The sequence below is a fragment of the Homalodisca vitripennis genome, chromosome 1 (assembly GCF_021130785.1).
Source record: "Homalodisca vitripennis isolate AUS2020 chromosome 1, UT_GWSS_2.1, whole genome shotgun sequence".
In the NCBI taxonomy this organism is placed as follows: Eukaryota; Metazoa; Arthropoda; class Insecta; order Hemiptera; family Cicadellidae; genus Homalodisca; species Homalodisca vitripennis.
The window spans coordinates 64,365,922-64,389,857 of record NC_060207.1 but is presented as its reverse complement, the minus strand read 5'-3'; the positions used below and the strand labels follow the sequence as shown (position 1 = coordinate 64,389,857).

The window sequence follows — 23,936 nt, the reverse complement described above, 5'->3', positions numbered from 1 at the left end:
ATGTGTGAAGCAAAAACAAAATTGTTGTTACTGTCTAATCACTTATTTAGCAATATAAAGAAGAGTAATCACAATATTTTTGATAATTAAAAAAGGAAGATTCTAATGTATAATTATCAATAGAATCTATCCTCTTTCTTTGTGTAAAAATGAATGCGGTACATGAAATACTTTTTACAAATTACTATTATATGAATAGGCAAATATTGGTAGTTAAGTATCTACTGGCATTTGCCACAATCTCTTATTTATACATAGTTAATTTATTTCTTCACCAAATCTTATAAATTTGGAATTTGTCTTTTACAAGAAACAATAAACCCTCTCCCTCATTCAAGACTTGTGGGCCATGTCATTCTTTCGTGGTGTGATTATCTGAAATCGATCATTTCAATCTATTTATTGGAAGAAAATTAATTTTTTTTCACTCGTGACATATACTATAAACAAAATGAACATTAAAAACATGATTAAAATTCACCACCGTTAACAGTAGATGAAATGAAAGCATTTAAAGGAAATGAAATGTACTGTATATGGGAATTTAAGTTCTTCCTGAGAGACTGAGTATTTTATTAGTGATCTTTTACAAGCATACAACATAGTTTATGTTGTTTGTCAAGAACATGGAAGAAAATCTAATCCTCGTTAAGACCATAAGAAACTACGAGATCTGCAAACACCCCTGCTTCCTGACATATCACCAATAAAAATAAGTGAAGATAACTCAAAAATAGGTAAGTTTATTTTATAATTTTTTTGTTTGCATATTTATATTACTAGGGTTGAATAATAAATAATTAAACAATACCAAAATCTATGCGAGTTACGGGCACCACGAGCCATGCGTTCCGAGTTGGTTTAGCGAATTAATACTGTTCAGTAGTGCCTGGAATTATTATGAGCAAGAAAGGGTTAATAAAAGATTATCTCTTATTATAAAATAAAAATCCATATTACTAATCTTTATTATTATGTTTTATAACTGTTATCTATGATAACCTTTTTACAATTTTTTTACTTGTTTCATTATTATTAATGTATTTTGATAGCATATAACATATAATACATGCACTTTATCCTTATAAGCTTTGTTACAATCATAGAATCATAAAAAACAATATTTTTTATAATTTATTTATGGTTAAAATCAAACAATTGGAATTACAAATTTGATTTACTTTTATACATATTCATTTTCAATTATAGTTTTATATCTTTCTCGCTATTTTCATAATTTTTATGTTAACCTATAGGTACATTAATGACATAAAAATAACAAAAGGATAGCACTAAAGTAAAAACATGTTTAAGGTTGATTTAAAATATTAAGGTAAAACATTTTTGGTACCATAAGAGTATTGGTTCTGACTGACTGTTTAGAAATAAATAAAATAATTTAATCCACAAATGTAACTATGTATCATTATTTCCATACAAAAAAGGGTATAAATAATTATTGTGTATACAAATAATTTAAGTTAGGTTCTAATTCTGGTGATTTCTTTTTGAACAGGGTTGCAAAGTGCTACAATCAGCATGACTTCAAGAAAAGAATGGTTACAAGCTGAGAAACACAGTCTATATGCACTATGCATAGAAGCTTAGCAAGACAAAATGGCTACAACACAGACTGAGTTTCTTAATCACTGTCTGGAAGATAAAAGATTACACTCATTGTAGCCTACCTGTTAACCAGAGAACTTGTGGTCATTTTCTCTGCGATGACAGACCATTTTAAAACGTTTTGTACATGTACTTTTTAAAAATGTTGTAAAAAATAAATTTATATTAAACCTAAATGTGTAAAAACATTATTTTTTCAGGGGAATGTGGAGGTAGTTGTGGTATAATAAAATTATGCATGCATAATTAAACAAACATTTTTAACTATACTTTTTAATTATTGAAAGTGGTAGAACTGCACCTTGTAAAGTGTCATAATACCAGGTATCTTTTTAAGTAAGTACCGTTTTGATATATTAAAACATCAAATAAACTTTTTATAATAATTTTATTTTGATATGAAAGCCCACACTTTTCTACATAATTAGCATTAACATTAAGGGGATCATCAAATTGTTCCAAGCGAAATGCAGTGATGAGATCTTGAGTTTGTCCTTTCTGTATTCAAAAATCTTGAATAGTTTTGTCCCGATGATTGGACTGCCATGTAGGAAAACGTGATTCTCGATAAAAATGTCACAGAGAACACTTCTTGAAACCTCAGCAAATTCTTCTGATAAACTAATTGTGAAATGTCTCTTCACTTTTGCTTCATCATTAACTTTCTACACCGATTCATAGGTGATCTTTGAGGAGTTTTCTCTGCATTTCTCATCATGATCATTTTTTGTCCATCTTTTAAATTTCTTACCAATTTGAATGCCATTCCATCATTCATAATGTTTGTCCATACACATCACAGTTCTGTTGGTCAAATTTAAATTGTTTTCACCCCTAAGCACCACGAAAACAAATCAGAGTACATACTTCAGAGTCAATGGAATTCTCTATTGACGGGGGCATTTGAAATATGCATGAACAGATGTAAAAACAATCAATTTTGGTCATAACTATGTCTATGGCTTGCTAACAGATAAAAGTAGACAGTGCGCAAGTGCAGGACACTGACCGTAGTGCTGTAGCAGTGGAATTTCAAAACGGTACTTACTTAAAAACACTTCACGTCTAACAATTTATTAATATCTATGATCGCCAATTTATTCTCCATTTTATCTAGTTTATATAATGATATCCAGGTTCTCTTGAAGAAACATTGAATATATAGTTAAAACCACAAATAGCACAAAAAAAGTTATATTGCTATGAGTATGATTATTTTCAAATATTCACAAAAATATAATTCTTACACTAAATGTACAGAATAAATGCACTTGCAAAATAACAAATTAATTAATAGCCAATTATTTTTATTTTTGCACATTTGAAAAGTAGTGGGATGTACTTGGTGAAGTGTGATAGTATAATCACATATAAATAAATATTAGAATATGAGAGCCAATGTTATCTAGCTTCCAAAAATATAGGCTTAATATATAAGCCTCCAGGTTCTCTTGAATAATATTTAAAAATATATTGTAAAAAACACAAATTGTACACAAAAGGCTAAATTGTACTATGGCTACAATCATTTAAAAAAATTAGCAATTAATTAATAATCATTATCTGGTATTCTGCTAACATAGGCTCATAGGTGCATAGGCATTAAGTGGTGTAGATAGCAACAGGTTTCAATAAATCTAAGTTTCTTTTTATAAAAATTTGGATATATTGTCAATACTTCACTGATTATATTTATTTTTGAATAAATAAATACTAATTTTGAACTTTTGCTGAAATTTCAGCTTAGTTTGGGGTTCCAGAAAGCATAAAAGAAAATCTACATGTTAATGTCAAGGATTAGATTGTCTGAGTCTGAGAAGTCAACTATAGGTAGTCCTCTAATGTCAAATGACCTATCAGCAAAATTTTGGCACATTATTGAAATGAGGGCCTAAAACAAAGCTAAAACAAGCTATAAACCAACATAATAAACCATGCCCATGATGTATCACTAATATTGTAAAGCCCAACACTTTCACTGCACTGCACAATAGATTGACCTAAGAGTACCAATTACAATAGGTAATATTTATCACTTTTGTCTTTTCACAGTGTAAATTCAAGGAGAAAAATGTTTGTAAGTAGTATATCATTTACTGCATTCAATTTATAGAGGATAAAACTTATTGATAATTATAAATTGGAATCTCCTCTTGCGATTGGTACCAAAAGTATTGCAAAAAATATTCTATTATAGCATCACGCATATGTTACTCCACCAGTACTAGGGTTAATCTTGTTAAGACCACTAAAAGAGAAGTTACTGCACTATTGGTGAGTGGTCACATGGTCTACCAGAGTAGCGTTGATGATAATACAGTATAAATTAAAAATAAATTTTGTGGTTAACCTGATTGTTAATACAAGTGATACAATGCTGAGATACATTTTTATAAATGCAACTGATGATATTAAATAAATTAGTTAAATTAAATACAAAACATACTCAATTATTTGTTCAAAACAGCTTTAACATGCAGTACTTGAAAGTTATTTAAAGTTGTTTGGACCTTTTCTCAAGGGGTCGATATATGAATTCAAAGTTTATTTAGTCGTTATCGAAGCAGAGTTAAATTTGTTGTGAGATATAACTGTTCATAAACTACTACATACTTACTTGAAAATTGGAATACAAATTTCACTGTAGCTTTTCACGGTGAATCGAGCTTTTAATATTGTATCCAATATGTACTCTGAAGAGTTATCTGAAATTAAATTTACAATTATAATTAAAAATAAAACATTTTTTATTGCAAGCTTGATGCTCTTGAAAAACGAGAATTGGTATAGTGACCTCAACTGTACAAACTAGTATAACTATGGTTTATTGTTTGTTACTGACAATAGAATATGTCTATTGAAAATTAAAAGGTAACAGGACTTTTGACATTTGTCACCATCATTTCATGTTTCAAAAATAAAATACTAAGTTTTAAGAATTGGGATGCAACCTATTCTTCAGTTGTCAAGCATTTTTATGTGTACATATACATGGAAAGTATAGTGATAAACTCGCTATTAAGTGTATACACATTGCAGGTGAGAGAAAGGGAAAAATCTTAACTCCATTCCCAACCAATGTTCATTGTGTTTGTTTCCTGTTGATATGCTACAGGAAGTGCAAGTATGATTTTTCCCTAGTCAATCAATCCTTTATTAACATTTTCTTAGAGAAAAATCAATGGAGTCATACCTCTCTGTCTCTCACCTTCTGTGGTATGTACAGTTCACCTGTTTAGTGCTATTATGGAGTGTCCTCGTGCAGATCATTTTGGATATACAGGTACTATTTACGAAGTATGTTCAAAAAGCAAGAGAAATTTTCATTCTTAGGAAAAGAAATTATTTGTTTTTTACATTAATGTTGTTATCTTAAAAATAATCCTCTTTAGATATTATGCTCTTGTGCCAGCGCTTATTCCAATCCTCAAAACACTTCTCAAACTCGATCTTCGGGATAGCCTTTAGCTCTTTCATTGATGCAGTTTTAATGTCAACTATGCTTGCAAATCTACGGCCCTCTAAGGTTCTCTTATTTTTGGAAATAAGTCACATGGAGCTATGTCTGGAAAATATGGAGACTGGAGCATCGTTACTGTACTGTTTACATTGCCGTGGTGCAAAAGCCATTATTTGTTTTGCCACAAATCCGGGTGTTTTTTCTGATTGCTTCTTAGTGACCATTTGACCTTGTGGCAAGAATTTATGATGCACCATGTCATTAAAATAGAAGAACACAGTGAGCATAACCTTCAAGTTTGACTACACTTGTCGAGCCTTTTCCAGTCTTGGCAACCCATTGTGCCTCCAATGGGATGATTGAGCCTTAGTTTTGACATCATATCTATAAACCCAGGTTTCATCACGTGTATAACACGTTTCAGTAACGTTTTTGAATTGACGTTCACTTCAATTAGTGACTCCTGGCAACTTTGAACTGCCGCTGTTTTTGTTCATAATTCAACAAATTTTGCTATCACATGTCTCATACCCAAAACACTCGAAAAGATGTCATGGCATGAGCCAATTAATATACTAACATCATCATCGAATTCTCTGATCGTAGTACAGCTATCGTTCATAACCATTTCTTCCAATTTTACATGATTTCTTCGGTTGATGTTGTGCTGAGAGAACCGGAGCATTTTTCGTCTCTGAAATGATTATAACACTTGTTTTACTCATAGTAGACTCACAATAGCCCTTTGTTTTTATTGTTATTTTCCACACTTCATTTCATTTTCACAAAAAATATGATACAAATTCTTTGATTCATCTTTTTAGCAAACAAAAATTACTGAGTTCATAAAACACTAACTTTAGCAGCTGCCACTGAAAAAGTAAATAATGAATAAAGCTGGAAATTTTATTATACTTCAAGAGCATGAGTACCAACAAAATAAAATAGATCTTGACAATCAGATTCTCCAAACCCGTGAAACTTCAAGATTCCCATTACTTTTTGGACACACTTCATATGTACTTGGTATTTTTAATGAACACCTTTTTCTGTTCAGTGAGTACATCACTATACTTCTGTTTACTCATTAATTTTTTGTGTTTGTTTAATCTTATACAGAGTTTTACAACATCTGAAAAAGAGAATGAATCCGAATCCACGAAATGTAGTGTTCTGGTTAATAGCTCTCTTCTATTAGGAATATTTCGTTGCTAAATAGTTTTAACTTTTCTAACTCACACAAGCTCATCTAGCTACATAATAACACAATGGACCATTAGCTACAGGATATGACTGTTCCTAAATGAGTAAGCACGAATGAATCATATAAAACCTCATTATTTTGTCCTGATACTCAGAATTGAACAATAAATATCTAAAACAATATAAAAAGAAGCATACATTCAAAAAATCACATTTTTGCTAAATTTGACGAAATATTCATAAAATATGCATAGTTGAGAAGTGATATATTCAAAATATATTAATGTTGAAGAAATATGATACTTTCCAAATAGCCTTAAATGCTGATTATATTGAAATGACCTTGAGTTCAATCCCATAAGAACAATGTTAAACCTGAAACACTTTTACACTCTTATTTTTATTCTTCATAGATTTATGGAAGATGCTTCATTTAAAAAAATATAATTAATATATATACATCAACTTTTTAAATTTTTCTTCTTAGGTTTATATTTTTTAGATATTCAAACAATGTAGCACAAACTAGTTTTAAATTTTACTATGAGCAATCAAAACAATACCAAAATAACTAAAAAGCACTGGATGTACGAGGTACATCCAGAAAGTAAGTGTACTGGTACTCTCACAGCTGTAGGAAATACTTTTTCCACATTTTGGCAACACTGCCGCGTAGCCTGAATCCTCCCCTTCAAAACGAGACCAATCCGAGGTTAGTGTGTTGAAAACTATTGACACAGAGGCATCTCTCACGAAAAATGTCGATCGTATCTCCCGCCAAGTGCAAAATTCACGCCGTCTTTCGCTACCTCGTTGTGAAGGGAAAAGCTCCGGTTGAAATTTGAGGTGAAAACTGTTTTGACTGCCTTTTAGTTTCAGGCGTCTAGTGGGCAACCCAAGATTCGTCTCCAGTAAGAATAGAGTAGAGAAAATTATCGTCTTCGAATTCGTAGCATTCCGAAAACTCATTGGAGCTCTGCACTCGATTGAACTTGTGCTGTTCTGTCAGCTGTTTTGGGACCCACCTCGCAGACAATTTCTGATATTCGATAGTTTCTGTGATTGTTTCGTGTATCAGGGATCTGGAGATTTGCGGAAACATCGCAGAAAGTTCATCTAATGTCAATCTGCGATCATCACGGATCGCATTGTCAATGTTTTCCACAAGTTCGTCAGTCACAATTGAAGGTCTTCCGCTCCTCTGATCGTCATGCACGGAAGTACGGCCATTTTTATACTCGTGACACCACTTGTACACACTCGTACGATCCATACCTCCATTACCGTTAACAGTTTTAAACTCATTATAAATTTTAACCGGAGCTTTTCCCTTCACAACGAGGTAGCGAATGACAACGCGAATTACGCACTTGGCGAGAGATACGATCGACATTTTTCGCGAGAGATGCCTCTGTGTCAATAGTTTTCAACACACTAACCTCGGATTGGTCTCGTTTTGAAGGGGAGGATTTAGGCTACGCAGCAGTGTTGCGAACATGTGGAAAAAGTATTCCCTACAGCTGTGAGAGTGCCAGTACACTTACTTTCTGGACGTGCCTCGTACATTAATTTTACAATTAAAACATGACATCTGTAATAATTCTAGAATTAAACATAACAGCATATTGGTGGAAATAAAAACAATATGGGCCACCAGTATAGCTGGCAAGACCCAATTAACAAGCAAGATACCAACAGAATACGGTTAAAAAGATCAATTTCTCCTACAATAAAAAATTCTAACTTCAAAATAAACTTACATCATCACACACAATATTTCAACACAGGTTTATTCTTGATCTTAAACAATGTAGTGGAAAGCCTTTTTGGTCACTATTACAAAAAAATGAGACTTTAAAAATAGAAAACACAGGTAGATTTTAAATGTTACTGGATAAAATAGTTAAAGCAAGCTAACCTTAAGAGGGAAAAGGGACTTTACAAACATTCTTGGTATATAAAAAAGAATGAGGAAGAAAGATGTTGGAGAGGAAGTTGCAACTTATATTAAAAAGGCAGAAGGATGCTGAGATCTACAGAATTAGGGATTTTCTGGTTTTAGATTAATAAAAAGTAATAGTTTGTATTCCATGGATATAGCAAGAAACAAGCATATGTACAACTTAACACATTCGCTGCAGGCGGTAACTCTGATTACCACTGCTACGCTGCGCTAGGAGCAGGCAGTAACTATGGTTACCACAGAGCCTTTGTTCTGAAATGAGGTCAGTGTGCAGCCAGCACTCGAGTTATCAAAAAACCGTATTTCTTACTCCTCGGGAGGTACTTTACCTGTGTTTTTATGCACTTCGTTATCATATTACACTTTTTCATTATTTTTTAAGTTTTCTTTTAGTATTAAGTGATTGTGCAACATAATGGATCTTCCCCGGGACCAAGTGGTGTGTAACAACCAAGTTCTAAGTGTACAACAGAGCCAGTATTGAATTCAGACAATGAGGATGACAACATGGACGATATGGAGTACAAGACAGACTCGGAAGTTGAGGATCCTGATTACGAGACCAACCCACTCCAATGGAGCACTTACAACCGGATTGGAATCAAAGATATTCCCTTTACTAGACAGGAAGGATTTTTAGTTCCTTTTCCAGATGACAAATCTCAAATTAGTTTTTCCAAACTGCTTGTGGATATAGCTCTTTTAGAGGGAATTGTTAAGGCAACCAACAAATATGCACTTGAATGTTTTTGTGGACCCCATCATATTGTACCCGGTTCTTGAGTTGGTAAGTGGAAAGACCTATCTATCGAACAGTTGTTGGTTTTTTTTTGTCTTATTTTACCAAAATGAAGTCTGTACTACCCGCAACAAAACCTGTGTATTGATTAAGGCATGGTACTTTGGCGTGGTCGCCTGTATTTCCATCAATATATAAAAGGAAAACGGCACAAATATGGGATCATACTATATAGTCTGTACGATCCCCACGATTTTAAAGTTCTTTATGTATTGTGGTGTACTTGATAATTTTGGTGGCATGAGACATGCGGCTAACGTTGTACTAAACCTAATGCAAGGAAAACTAAATTGCGGATACAGCCTTTACATAGACAATTATTGTAATAGTTTTTCTCTCGCCTTCACTTTTTCAAGAAGAAATACGTACAGCACAGGTACGCTCAGATTGGATAGAAAGTACATTTCAACGATTGTTAAGTCAGCTAAGTTGAAAAAAGGAGAAACCATTGCACGCTATGCCGAAAGTGTATTGGTAGCTAAATCGAGGGATAAAATAGTAGTGTCTTACATATCCACAGAACACACTAATAAAATAGTTACTTCAATCAACCGCAACCAACTTGAAAGGAAAAAGACTTTGCCAATCATGAAATTAATCACTTTATGAAGGGAGTTGATCAAAGTGGCCAGATGATGGCCTATTATGCCTGCGAGAGCAAAACCATACGCTGATACAAGATGATTTTTATTCACATGTTGCAGATGCTTATGATGAACGCCCACTACCTCTTCAATGAAAAACGAATTTTTTGTAATGAACGAAAAATGCCTTAACAGGAGGAAAAAATGCTGAAAAAAGTAGAAACAAAAAAGTGGCAAAAAGTTAACAATAAAAGATGCAGAGTTTGTAGTGGCTTGTGTGTGCCTTATTGTTTTGACCAATACCATGAATAATGGCAGACAAAAAGGGATTGTGGGGATGATTGTTTTTATAACTACTCATATTTTTTAACACATATATTTTGTAAATAATAAACAACTTTTTAGTAAGTTGGTTAGGATGTATATACACATTTGTATCAATATTTTATTTTAGTAAACTTATTTCTTCTTTTTTCTTACATTTTTAAAAACTTATGTACTACATTTTTTGTATAATTTCAAGTAAACATTTAAATATATTTTGTTATAATTACTCACCTCATATTTGTAAATAATAACTAAATTTGAGTAGGTTAGCAGAGATTTAAACAAACTTTTTCACATTTTTATCAACTTTTACATTCATTTTGGTTTACACATTTATGTATATATATTGTTCATGTTTGTCTAAAACGAATAAAATGCAGTTCACTTAGCTACGATGTATTCATTTGGAATATTCCCACTATCATAAAAGGGCGTTCCCTAATGTGAGTACTAACTAGAGTTACCAGCTGGCAAGAAAGAGTCCCCAGGAGCTAGCGGTAATCACAGTTACATTAATAATAAGAGATAACTTTACTAGAACAACTTTCAAACTTCAGTCCCATGTAATTTATGGTCTCTTTCTATCTTTAACCCACAGCAGTTTTACAAATTCCGATTATTCATAAAAAGGAAATTCAAACAAGGTTTTTTTGTTGAATCAAAGAAAAAGTGTAGACTGCTTTTCATATAATCAAGGATTGTTACAGAATTCAACTAAAACACAAATATTTCATACTTAAGTGCACACTAAAACAAATATATTACAGTACATGGAAAAAACAATTCTGATGGAAATAAAAGACAAACTGTCAGGATTTGGTCACAGACATGATATGAACCTGTGATATCTTTAACTCAGGCCCTGAATCCAATGTCAGATTGCTCAGCCATCGGTAAATTAAAGAATCTCCATGACATTATTCAACAATAATGCTTACAAAGTAATAAATGAGTCTCTAGATGATAACATTTATAATATATATATTAGTTATTTAAAAAATGCAATCATGTCAATTTTAATTTATCTTAGTTTAATTCAACTCTTTTAAACTCTACAGAGAAATCACGAAGACAACCTGTAATTTTTTTGTGTGACAAAGTTTGTTATCTGGTAGGCTTGATTCAATATAATACAGTACTTACTCAGTATAATGAACAACGCTGAAATCACCTTGCTTGTGATTCTCTTGACATTTTCTTTTCCCCGTCTGTTGGAAGAACAAAAGGTTAATGTAAATATAAAATCAGGTCTTTAAATAAAAAGTTCAGTTTGAAATAAAATTCTGTGCTTAATTAATGAGTGTAACTGTGCATGAATTTACTTATTTAGTATGTTCACTGAGGCAAAACAATGTACTTAATATGTGGTAAAATTCACACTCACAATTTTTATTCAGTTATTGCTATTTTGGTTCATTATATAAAAAAAATCAAAGATAATGCTAAGTTCCTACATGTAAGTAATTGATGGGACTGTCTGAACAGCGACCAACATGATTAGCAAACTTTTTTTAACTAGTAATATTACACCAATTATGTCACATGATCACCAAAATGACCAGAAATACTCCATATGACATTGATTTTACACATTACTATCTCTACGCACCGCAACATCTGAAGAGTGGTCCCACATACTACCTAACACCAGAATGCACACTAAAGCACTGTGTTCACACAGTAAAATCATAAATAAAATTTTAGAATAAAAACGCATTTTCACAAAAGTAAGTATAAACCTTATTCAGCCCCTCCTGCTTTCGTAGTATATGTCAAACCATCATTCAGTGCATACATCAAGCTCTCGATCGCATGCCAAACGAATCTCATTTGTAATGTCTTACCAGTTCTAACAGGTAATATGTCCAGTCAACAAGAGAATAGATAAGGAGACGAAGAATTAGGAACTTATGTTAAATTATTGTTTGCAACAAATCATCTGTTCCAGGTAGTGTTAAAACACTGCCTGGAAAGTTGGACTGAATCTCTAGGCCAAACTGAAGTCTAAGTAAAAGATATGTTTATTACATTATTATCAAGTACAGTGTCACAGTAATAATCAATTATTAAGATGAAGAACAAATTGTAATCAAAGAATTCATTTTTTCGTGTTAGAGGGTTGATGTTATAGTCAGTTCTTTAGGCCTCGGGTAAAGTGCTTCTTGTTACTATTCTTCACTACATCCAGCAAGGCATTCCATCTTATTTTCTAGCAAGGATATAGCTTGTTTTCTTTTCTGTAGAACTAAGTCAATGCACAGGACAGGTAGACAGTAGTTGTTTGCATGCCTGGTGTTAAAATCGTAAATTTGACGTCCACTTCTAGCTGACTTTCTTCTTTAATGTGGGCATGGGATATTGTCTCCAGGATGTACAAGTTCACCAATGTGAGAATCTTTAAATCTTGAAAGGCTTCTCTACTGGTTTCTCTGGGTTGTAGATTACACAAAATCCCAATTGCCCATTTTTGTAGAACAAGAATGCATTGCATGTTTTCAGCTGTAGTGCTGCCCCAGACTGTGATCCTGTATTAAAGGTGCGGCTCACAACAACGCTTGATTTGCTGTTTTAGCTGTCACTTACACTCTTTAATCATCTTTTTTAGTTTATTTAATTTATTGCAGAGAGTTGATGTGTGCTGTACATGAGAGTTTGTCATCTAGTGTTGCGACAAGGTTATTTATAATTGTGATTTCTTCAAGTTCATCATGTAATCTTCCGGAATTCTTGCTCTGCCTATTCAGGACTAACTGCTTGGTTTTACTCTCATTCACAACAAGATCATTGTTGTGGCAGTATTGTAACGATATGTTTAGGGTATGTCCATTTCAAGTTGATCAGCTCTTGGTCTACCAAACATAAGTACTGTGTTGTCCTCATAAATAAACAATTCACAACAGCCTAGCTGGGAAGTTATTTGTGAATGTTATGAAAAGAACAGGACCCAGGACCCTCTACCCTAAAGTGACTCCTAGTGAGATTTGTTTAAGTTTTGAGTTTTATTTTTTCTGTTTTTCCAATTATATCTGTTTATTAAACCAGTTGGCTTCTGTTGGCTAGGTAGCTGGAAAACCCATGATTTTGCAATCCCACATATTCCTAGGATGGCCAATTTCTTAAGTAAGTAGTCATAGTCCAGGCAATCAAAACTTTGCTGTAGTCTAAGAGTACAGTAGTTGATGTATTTCTTTCTTCTTGTTAGTCTAACAGAAAGTCCATTAAGTTGATTAGTGCTGTACTTGTGGAGATTCCAATTAGGAAGCAATGCTGATGTTGAGTCAGCAGTTTATTGAATTACAGGTGTTCGAACAGCCTGATTAAAAACTATGTTTTAATTGTTTTAGAAAAGATAAATATTAACCATATCAGTTGACGGCTGGTTAGATAAAAAAAATATATTTCAAACTTTCAGGTATACTTACGGGTATTTTTTATGCTGAGGGGAAGATACCTGAGTTAACACTTCCCACGCGCAATTTATCTTTCAATTTTGACTCATAACGTGCAATTAACTTTAAAAGTTTTTTTCTAGATTTTACCAACTCTAATTTTTTTTAGTTAGTGGTGGCTATTAGGAATAAAAAAATAATACAGTATCACAAAATAATCAGACCCCTATATTTTTTTACAAATTTTTAAAATGTACATAAAATTGAAAAAAAAAAACCCTTTTACTTGAATTTCTAAAAATATTTTCAACAAATAAAGTAATAACAACAAAATAAAAAGATAATATAATGCTAAATACAACAGGAACACGAACAGTAAATAAGGAAATATGGCAAAACAGCGTTAAACACTAAAATATGCCGTGCCGGGATATATCCGTTTACCGCGTAATGGTTCACCGCAGACTGAGGCAAAATCACGCCACAAGGGACAAAGCCACGCCCTCCCACCACTGCGACGCGCCAATGAGGTTCAAACTGTAACATCTGCTTTTCGGAACAAGTATTCAACACTCCCTTGAACTCTAGCGGATTCCACGGCAACTACATTAAATAACACAAAATAGACTTTGAAGGATATATCCGTTTACCGCGTTTCGGTCAAAATTAGGCCTAACGGATATATTCGTTTGCCGCGTGGGAAGGGTTAAAGGACTTGTTTGTAGTATACATCAGTTCATCATCACAAAACTTTAATAATTTTGGCGATATATCATCATATCCAGCTGAAGTTTGGGCTGAACTGACTGATGATTTTATACATTTCTTGCCATGTTTATGTTAATACCAGATTTGTGGGGGGTTCTTAACAAATTTTAATGTTAAATTTCTTTTTACATTACCATTGTTTTTATAGTCTCTTCTGTAAAACAATCTACTATCTCTACTGGGTTTGTTTTCTTCTGCCCTTGAACCTCAAGTTTAATTAATTGGTTAGTCTCTTATTCTGGTTTTCTTTGATTGTTAATTGTATTCCTGATAGTTTTAAAAATGTATTGTTATTGTAAATCTATCAAGTGTAATATACTACTATACACTTTAAATAAATGGTTAAACTTAATTTGTATTCTGATGATTATAGCTAGAAATAATAAATAACTCAGTATGATACAAATGTGAACTTTAATGATGATAAATTAATTTACATACAGGTTTGAATTTTGAAACAAGATGGAGGATACACTAATGGTAAATTTTTAAATACAGTTCTTAAATATTAGGTCAGGGTGGTCGTGCTGGCTTAATGAAATAGAAATATTAGGTATTGTTTTTTAACCCTTTGAGTGCCAAGGGCCGATGGTATTGACGAAAATTGCCAAGGGCCGACTAGATCGGCCTTTCCAATATTGGTCATCCTGTTGCTAAATATTGACGTATAATATCGTAAAACGTATCTAATTAAAGCCCAAGAAATGTACAACATAATTCATGTAGTGATAGTTTGTATATATAGTATACAATAGTTTTATGTAGCTGATATCTAAAAGGCTGTAGCGCGAACCGCCTGTTGTCACGCTGCAGTTGTTTTGTTTACGTTCAGTTGTTTTTCCTAGCTGTCTAGTGTGGCTGTGTTGACATTTTGGTTAATGTTTTAAAAGTTTCCTACTTTTATTACTTCAGTTCAATTTCATTATTGAATTATTGATTAAGGTATTGTTTGCCGAAATGAGTAAAAGGAACAGATCGCCCTTAAGCGAAAATAGGTCAGATTCCGTTATATGCCCCCAATGCTTAAACTTTTTTCAATGAACCTAGAACGTTATAACACGATGTAGTTGAGTAACAGAACTAACATTATGCCCCCAACGCTAATTTAACTAAACTAACCTAAACTTAAATAATCATGTGATGCCGCACGGCCTGCCGTAATCGAGATTCTCGATAAAGATAAGATAACAGCGACAACAATACCGATCGCAATACCTGGAAATGCTTGTTGATTAATGGAATGTTAGTTCTGTTACTCAACTACATCGTTTTATAACGTTCTAAGTTTATTGAAAAAAGTTTAAGCGTTGGGGGCATATAACGGAATCTGACCGTGAAAATACATTAAAATACATTAATTCATTCTTATGATAAAAACACTCACTCAGTTATTTCATCTGAAGGATTTAGTATAATAGGCCTAATGAAATAAGCCCAAAGTAATTAATTTAAGTCTGTTCATAATAAATGAATAACAGTTGTATAATCTACCTTGATTTAATTTCTTAAAATTAGCAAAATATATTTTACATGAACAAGAGTAAGCGTGCATGTTGGGGCAGGTTTTCAGCATTTTGCAGCAATATATAAAAAAAATTCAAAACTCAGTTATATATCAATGTATTTTTATGAAACTTGGTACATGTATTCCAACTAACATGGGGAACATAAAATTGGCACATAAAACTCATAAAACAAAAATAAATAAATACTTTTTGTATCTTAAACAAAAAAATGTGTTTTTTTGTTTTTGTATTTTTGTTTACATATTTTTTTTAAATTTATGGTCAATATATATATATACAGGGTGTATATTATGTCTGGAAACACCCAAATATATCCTTTATATATATAAATATATATATATATATATATATATATATACAGGGTTCTTGCCACAAAATGTGTTACACTAATTTTTTAGCATTTTTTAAATGTTCAATTAATGCCAATAAAATAAACAATTTATTTTTAAGCTGGTTTCATTAGTACAAAATTTACTGATGTTCAACAGTTTTTATTACATGGTTCAAAATTATGGAAATACACTAATTTTTTGATTTCTTAATTACAAATAAAAAAATAATGTATGCTGTTTCATTAGACAAAGTCTTACAACAAACGTTTTACCTGCATTTGGTGTCAAAGCAATTGTTAGAACTGTGTTCCTTCTACAGTTTGACAATGAGCCAATCTTGTGTACAGATTCATAAGTAATCAGAGGTAAAGTTTGTTGTAAGACTCATAAGTTATTATTCATTTGTAATAAAAATCAATAACTGGTAAAATTTGTACTAATGAAACCAGCTTAAAAATAAATTGTTTATTTTTGTTTTATTTAATTGAACATTTAAAAAATGCTAAAAAATTAGTGTAACACATTTTGTGGCAAGAACCATGTTAAAATTACATTGTTGAACATCAGTAAATTTTCAATACTAAAAATGCTCTATTTTCTGATAGAATAATTCCCTTGAGATGCGGTTTGTGGCATTCAATTCAGTAAGCTATTACCTTTAAAATTATGTATCACAAGGTATAGGCTTCCATTAAGAATATTCACGATACCCTCGGCAGGACGTCCCCCGTTGGTGTGACATAACAAAACATTGTTCCAAAAAGTAGATGCCCAATCTCTATCACGATTGTAAGAGGTTTCAAATCTATATTTAAATTATTAAAGGATATATTTGGGTGTTTCCAGACATAATATACACCCTGTATATATATATATATATATATATATATATATATATATATATATATATATATACCAATTTGTAGCCTGTATCTTGCCCTAAATAATAAAGCAAAAAGTATCCCATATGTTAATCTTTAAGGAAGGTATTAATTTTGTAGTAAAATACTGCAGTAACATAAAAATAGTGCTTGGCACTGAGGGGAATGGCCTGTCACAAATGATTGGCACTGGCTGCATGACCTCCACCACCTCGCGTGGCACTCGAAGGGTTAATAAAAGATATTGTAATTTGAAAAATAATTTTGTTAAATTATAATTATATTAATTTTGAATTGTTAGCCAAATCGAATGTTCCTGGTTTTTATGTTCTTCCAACGGATCACTGTTAAATTTAAAAAGGAATTTTCTCACCCAATGTCTGTCTTCTGCTTCTCTGTACTTCAGTGATAATATGAATTTAATAAATTAACCTTTCTTTTGAACCAAATACTGCTGAATAAAATATAACCAGTTTCTTTATTTAAAATAATAATCTTGCTTCACTTCTTCTATATCCCTCTCTCCTCTAAACTTTTAAACCTCTGCTCTCTTCACTCAACAATCATCCCTGCACACTGTATCATTGACTTTAGTTTACTTTATAACTTTTGAGTTTTATATGTAATAAGGTTAATTTTGATTAATTTTGATATATTTAATTTTGTATTTATTATTGTTTGTATTAAAATTTGAGACAATTTATAATTAATTATTCCTTAATTATTTAATTATTATTACTAATAAATTTCTAAATTAAATTAAATATTGAAATGAATGTGAGATGGGTGTATGAAATGAGTCATTACACAAGATCTACCATAAGAAGCATGAAACAACAGAGCACTGTAACTTTGGTAATGCAACTGTCCAGACAGTGTCACACAAGTTTGGTGAGGGACATATCACTGTCCGGAAATTGATCCACAGTAAATGTTTGCTAAAAATAAATAGTGTACTGGAAATTAAAAAATGCTTTAACAAACTAGTCCAAAAAAACTACTTTTCATAAAATTTGTATTATGTATTTTACTTACCGTGAAGCTTTTATCTCCATGTCCATGTACATAGTCAATAAGTGTGACATCTTTTCCATATACACAGTTTCATCTAGAGGCTGAAAAATATAATAATGCTATAATTTTAGGAATTAATTGTAAAGATTTATTTAATTGAATGATAATCTGTACTTTAATAATATTTATATTGTTAAAAATCGTTGATTTAAAACACTAACCGTTTTGATGTTCATGTAACAGTTGTGAAAGAAACACAGTACATCAATCATGTTCTTCTTCAGCTTAGCTGCCCTATTGGGTTTGGAGTAGCTTGCTATTACATCTCTTGATACATGTCTGTAAATCAACAGGCAAAGTTGTATCAGTGTTATAGTAGAAACTAATGATAGTTACAACACAGATAACAGTTGTGAAAGAAACACAGTACATCAATCATGTTCTTCTTCAGCTTAGCTGCCCTATTGGGTTTGGAGTAGCTTGCTATTACATCTCTTGATACATGTCTGTAAATCAACAGGCAAAGTTGTATCAGTGTTATAGTAGAAACTAATGATAGTTACAACACAGATAACAGTTGTGAAAGAAACACAGAACATCAATCATGTTCTTCTTCAGCTTAGCTGCCCTATTGGGTTTAGAATAGCTTGATATTCCGTCGTTGACAGATATCTGTAAATCAAAATGCAAAGTTGTATCAGTGTTATGGTAGAAACTAATTACAATTACCAAAATTGCATGTCATTCATCGGAAACAATTAAATCTGTTCCAGACAAAGTTTATCATACTCTACATCTGATTATGCTTAATTAACAAATAGTCCCTCAGAATCAATCGGAAGAACCTGTAGGTAGATTTTGTAACGTCTGAATATTATTAATTTATTTTCATGGGATTTACATGCATTCTATGTCATAAACCATCAAAGATACAAAAAAGCTTTATAATAAAAAGTTTAGGAAATGTTTAAAGCATTCCAGAACAGTTTTAGTCTTTTCTCTAGGTGCATAAATAACAGAATTCTGGAGTTTTTAGAGATTAATTGGCCGCCATAATGGAAATAAATGGCTTATCAAGCTGGCCAGTGGATTTAGTTGATGTATTTAAAAGATCAATGTTTGTACCAAGTCTTAACTTGTTTTAGCATTCTTTACAGTTCTTGGTGTTAGAATCGCTCTTATGGTGTAACATGTAATAAATATCTCAAAGGCCATTGGAGATAACAAAAAATTGTTTGTTACAAAATTTTCAGTAAATCTTAGCATTCCAAAACACTTTTGTTTTTCTCCATAGGTACATAAATAACAAAGTTGTGCATTTTTTATAATTAAATGGGTGCCATATTTGTTTCAGCTGTCAATTAACAATTTTATCGTTGAATAGTTTTTGATTTCTTAACCCTTAAAGCGCTAATTTAAATTACTGTCGAACGCTAAGACATAAAAAAATATATTTTTTTAAATTTCCCAATGCTAATTTTTGTTTCATATTCCTCGGTATTATCTTTATAAGAAAAAAAAATAATAAAGCTGTAATATTACATATTTTTGAGAATTTTATACGCACGAAAACATTTGAAAGTTTGAATAAACTGCATTGCAGGATAATGTACACAGGAACACTATTTGACAGATTACATTACATTTATACACGTTATTTATAATGAGTAAATTGTAACTGAATTTTCTGTATAATTAGTACATAAAATAAATAAGTTCAGTATAAGATTTTGAAATGTAATAATATGAAATTCAACACAAACTTATTTATACGATAGCCTACAAGGGAAATTAAACAAATATTGTACTGGATTTGTATGGTGAAACTGGTATAAAATACAAAACAAATAATTGAAAAAAAATATTACACATAATCTACCAAAAATGCGCTCAAACTACGTTTATCGTAGTAAAATGATAAAAGTTGGAAATTCAGTTCATGTAAAATGAATGAATTCAAAATTATGAATATAAATTCAAACACTATTAGAATAACAACGGACTGATTCAAAACACTTTGTTTAGCAATATAACCAACATACGACCAACACACACGTAGTTAAACAGCTGAATGAAACGAACGCGTCTGTAGGTGTATGCCACGTTACAGGCCATACAAAAATGGCGGCGATTGCTTTCAACCCGAGTAGATACCGTTACAACGTCCACCAACGGTGACAAAGCGTTTTGTCTAGTCCCAACAGTCGAAAGGAACATCGACCTGCTCTCTTACGGAAGTTTTAACAACTAATTCTTCGCCATTTCAAAAGTAAAGCTTTTGCGTTTGTAGACGTTATCCGCGGTTAAAGCATCGGCAGTTCCGCGTCTATAGGCGTTAGCCGCGTTGGAAGGGTTAATTTTCTGATGTTGCCTAATAAACTAACCTTGACTCCTAACCTAGACGTAGGTGAGGATTCACTTTGGAAAAAAAAAAACAATTTTTTGGTTTATGTTTATAGGACAAGTGGTATTAAATTGAGTAAAAAAATATTAATTTCTAAATGGTTTTGAAAGAGAGCGATGAAGTGCTTTGGACCCACGGACAACAAACTCCTAAAGTTTGATTTTGATGATGGAAGGAAACACGATTTTTCCGGATATTAACCATTTTTCAGTGATACAAAAAAATCAGTAACACTACATTTCAAAAGCCTCCAAAACAGACGTAACAAGGTTTTTGAAATAGATAAGAAAAAGAAAATCTCAAAACTTGAAAAGATTAGGCCCAAAAATGTGATTTGCTTAACCCTCAGACTGATAATAAGAAACTCCCACAATGATACACTGGTTTTTGCCTTTGCGCAGCATATATTTCAGATATTTTTTTAAAAATATATGACAAATGGTAAGTAATAAGTGTTTATATATAATTTTTTTTTTCTTAGAAACTAGAGGAAAATGTATCATAATAAAAATATGCACTTACCAGAGTATTGTTTTTTTTATTTGTACATAAATTAAAAAATATGTATTGTTAATGTTTTGTTTTCCAAGTTTCACTCCATGTAGCTTTCACATGAATTGAGATATTATTACACTGTAAATGTACAAAATATACACAGTTTTGTAGTGAACAAAAAGATTATAACATATATACACTTATTTACAACACAAAAAAGTTTTTTGATAAAAATATAAAGTATGTACCACTTCTTTTTTTCACTCATCACCACTGGAATCTGTTCTCTTCCTCTTCTCTTCGTGTGTAGGCCCCTAAGATAGTGGTCTAATTTATAGATCACCCATTTTACAACGTAACAATCAATCATAAACAACTAGACCACATAATAACCTAGCAAGAGTAGCAACCGTCAAGGCCAAGCAACGCGCCGCACCGACCGTGCTGCGCGTCAACAGCTGCGTAGTCTGTCAGCTGTATGTCGTGCGACCTTTGGATTTATACCAGCTGACAACGAGTAAAATTACGGATATAAACTATATCAAATGAATTTGTATTTATGAGTGGAGGATTCAACTGGTGCAAGTTATGTCTTTATAACTTTAACGGTTCTCGCGTAATAGTAGCGGAAAGTTGACCGACACCTGTGCCGTCTTTATCAGTTCACAAGCGGTATTAATGAACGTCTGTGCCGTCGGTCATCAGTCGGAGGGTTAAAGATGGCAAGGTGAATACGGATGGAAATAATAAAAAGGTGATCAACCTCTCTTCAAAACTCCTCAATGAAGCGGAAATATCAGTTTTATCTAAGGGTTTATACTTTTCTGTGGCACAAAAATTGGTAAAGGCACTGGATTTCGTAATTGGAATCAAGGTGGCTGTGGCACAGTTATCTGAGGATCAGGGTGACCAATTTTGTTGTGAGGCGAGTCTTTTGTTCAGGAAAATTTCCCCCACAAAACCCAATTTGACAATAGAGGATAAAAAGGCCATGTCGATCATTGGGACAGGCGTCACGGCCAAAACTTACCAATGATAAAGGCAACACTACTGTTGTACTTGACTCAGTAGCGTATAAAGAAAAGATTACAGAAACTTTAAATACTGGCAAATATACAGTCTAACAGAAAAGTAAAAGTTGCACAATATTGTTGGTTCGAAGACTATCATACGAATTGAGATGAAGCCAACATAATACATCGGCAACCTCATTTCTTTAAAAGGAAATTAATCGAGGCTTCATACATTACAGTCGAGATTAGGCCGCTTTGGTTGACAATTCTTAAAAATGAACTAAAAATAAAACCAAAAGTATCAAACGGATAAAATATTTGTTGGAGTCAACAAATCCAATGCGGAGTCCAAAACCAATAATACAAAAATATTTTGCCACCATATTGTTTTTGCCGTAACAATTGCCATTCATTATTGGCCTCGTCAGTCGTAGGTAGTTGATCGGCGAAAGCAGACCTATTGTGAACTGTATTTTGTAGTTCAGTTTTAATAATTAATCCTGTGTTTTGATTTTTTTATTAAGTGCATGTTTTAGAGTTAGTAAAGTTGACACACAATATGGTAGTTGCAATTCCTGACTTATGCATGTCACGACGCTCTGGTATGATTTGTTTATTTTAACCTAGTTTGCAATGATGTGTTAGATTAATTATTTACCTAAAGAAGAAATCAGATTGCAGATCTCTAAACATAGTGTTACTGATTTTTTGTATCACTGAACGATGGCAAATGTCCCGAAAAATCCTGTTTCCTTAAAAATAAATCCTTTATAAATCCGGCCCTGCATAAACCATAATGTATAGTATGTAGTGTAGTAGAAGACAATTTGGCCTTCAGGGATTCCACCATTTGTTGTCATAGATATTTTTCAACACAATCATAAATTTGTCATGCTGCAGAAAACAATTTAATCTGACTTTTACAGAGAGAACTTTAATAGCAAACTAACGCATACCCGTGACTTCTAACACAGTTTCTTTTATAGCAATTTGCAATGTCACAGGCCGGTTGTACTCACTTATTTTCTCAAATATTAACCACGGACTGAATGGTTCATTAAGCCATGTTAATACACAGTCTCTCAGTTTTTATGTATTAAACATCTATCTGTCTCTGTCCTTCAACTATTGTATTAAATATCCCATACCAAAATGTCAAAAGAACGCAATAATATAGAATACCTTACATCACATATGTCAACTTTTTATTAAACTTTATTTTATAGAAATGTTAAAATAATATCCAGAGTACACTAAATCGTTATATAGTTGTATAGTCGTTAAATAGCTTGTAAAATAAGTACTTTCGCAATAAATCATCTTTTCTCTTCAAACAGCTGGCCAGCATTTGAAAAGTATACTTCCCAAAAAATTCAAGCACCTTTTATTATTTCGTAAAACTCTAATATTTCTCGTCTTTTCCCCAGCGCAAAAGAAAAACCATGCGTAATTCCCAACTTTCTCAGAATTCCTGATGAATATTCACCTTGGATGATACAGCTGAATAAAACTACAGATATGATGTCCGAAACAAATTAAGAATTAGGGCTCAGTAACCCTGTTAACTTCCCAAATGCTCTTAATTTAAAGAAAACCAGAATAATTATTACAGTATTTAAAATGCTGATTGTTGTACATGTAGCTAGCTTTAAGATTGTATGTAGTTGTCATCTCAAAAAAGCAACAGTGAATGCATCAAACATAACTCAACATTAATATCAAAATATAAAATATTCCATAACTAGATAAGTTTAAAATAATACAAGGCAAATTTTGATACTGTAAAGATCTTATATTTTGTATTTAAGACTAACCCAAAATGAGAAAGCTGTGAGATGATGTGACAATCTTGACAGCGATAATTACTGAGCTGGATAGTAGGTTGGGGGAAAGAATGGACGACTTGGAACAAAATCAGTGACACGACAACCTGTGGATCTTCAGAATCGCGGAGACTGTTGGCGAGGACACGGACAAGTTGGTGGAGGATTTGTGTCGGGACCAGTTGGGGGTTGAACTGCAGCCAGATTCTAACAGTAGAAGCCATTGTGTCGGTCAGCAACCCCGTCTAGCGACTGACGGAGTGAAATGCCACCGCTTAATCATTGTGTGGTTCACCAGCTATCGTCAGCGTCAATGAGTATTCTCGGCC

The 23,936-nt window shown here is 32.3% G+C and overlaps 1 protein-coding gene across 3 annotated transcripts in view; it reads right to left on the bottom strand.

The window, feature by feature from the left end:
- Positions 1 to 23,936, bottom strand: part of LOC124363311 — a 61,676-nt gene that overhangs the window by 19,140 nt on the left and 18,600 nt on the right. For all 3 annotated transcript variants that reach the window (XR_006922543.1, XR_006922542.1, XM_046818560.1), the window contains exons 4-7: positions 18,094 to 18,378; positions 17,894 to 17,973; positions 11,106 to 11,170; positions 4,244 to 4,331 (exon numbers count right to left, since the gene is read on the bottom strand). Coding sequence is in view for 1 of the 3 variants with exons in the window: in XM_046818560.1 (XP_046674516.1) it covers positions 4,244 to 4,331; positions 11,106 to 11,170; positions 17,894 to 17,973; positions 18,094 to 18,144 (284 nt within the window). In the remaining 2 variants the exon portion in view is untranslated. The remainder of the gene's footprint in view (positions 1 to 4,243; positions 4,332 to 11,105; positions 11,171 to 17,893; positions 17,974 to 18,093; positions 18,379 to 23,936) is intronic.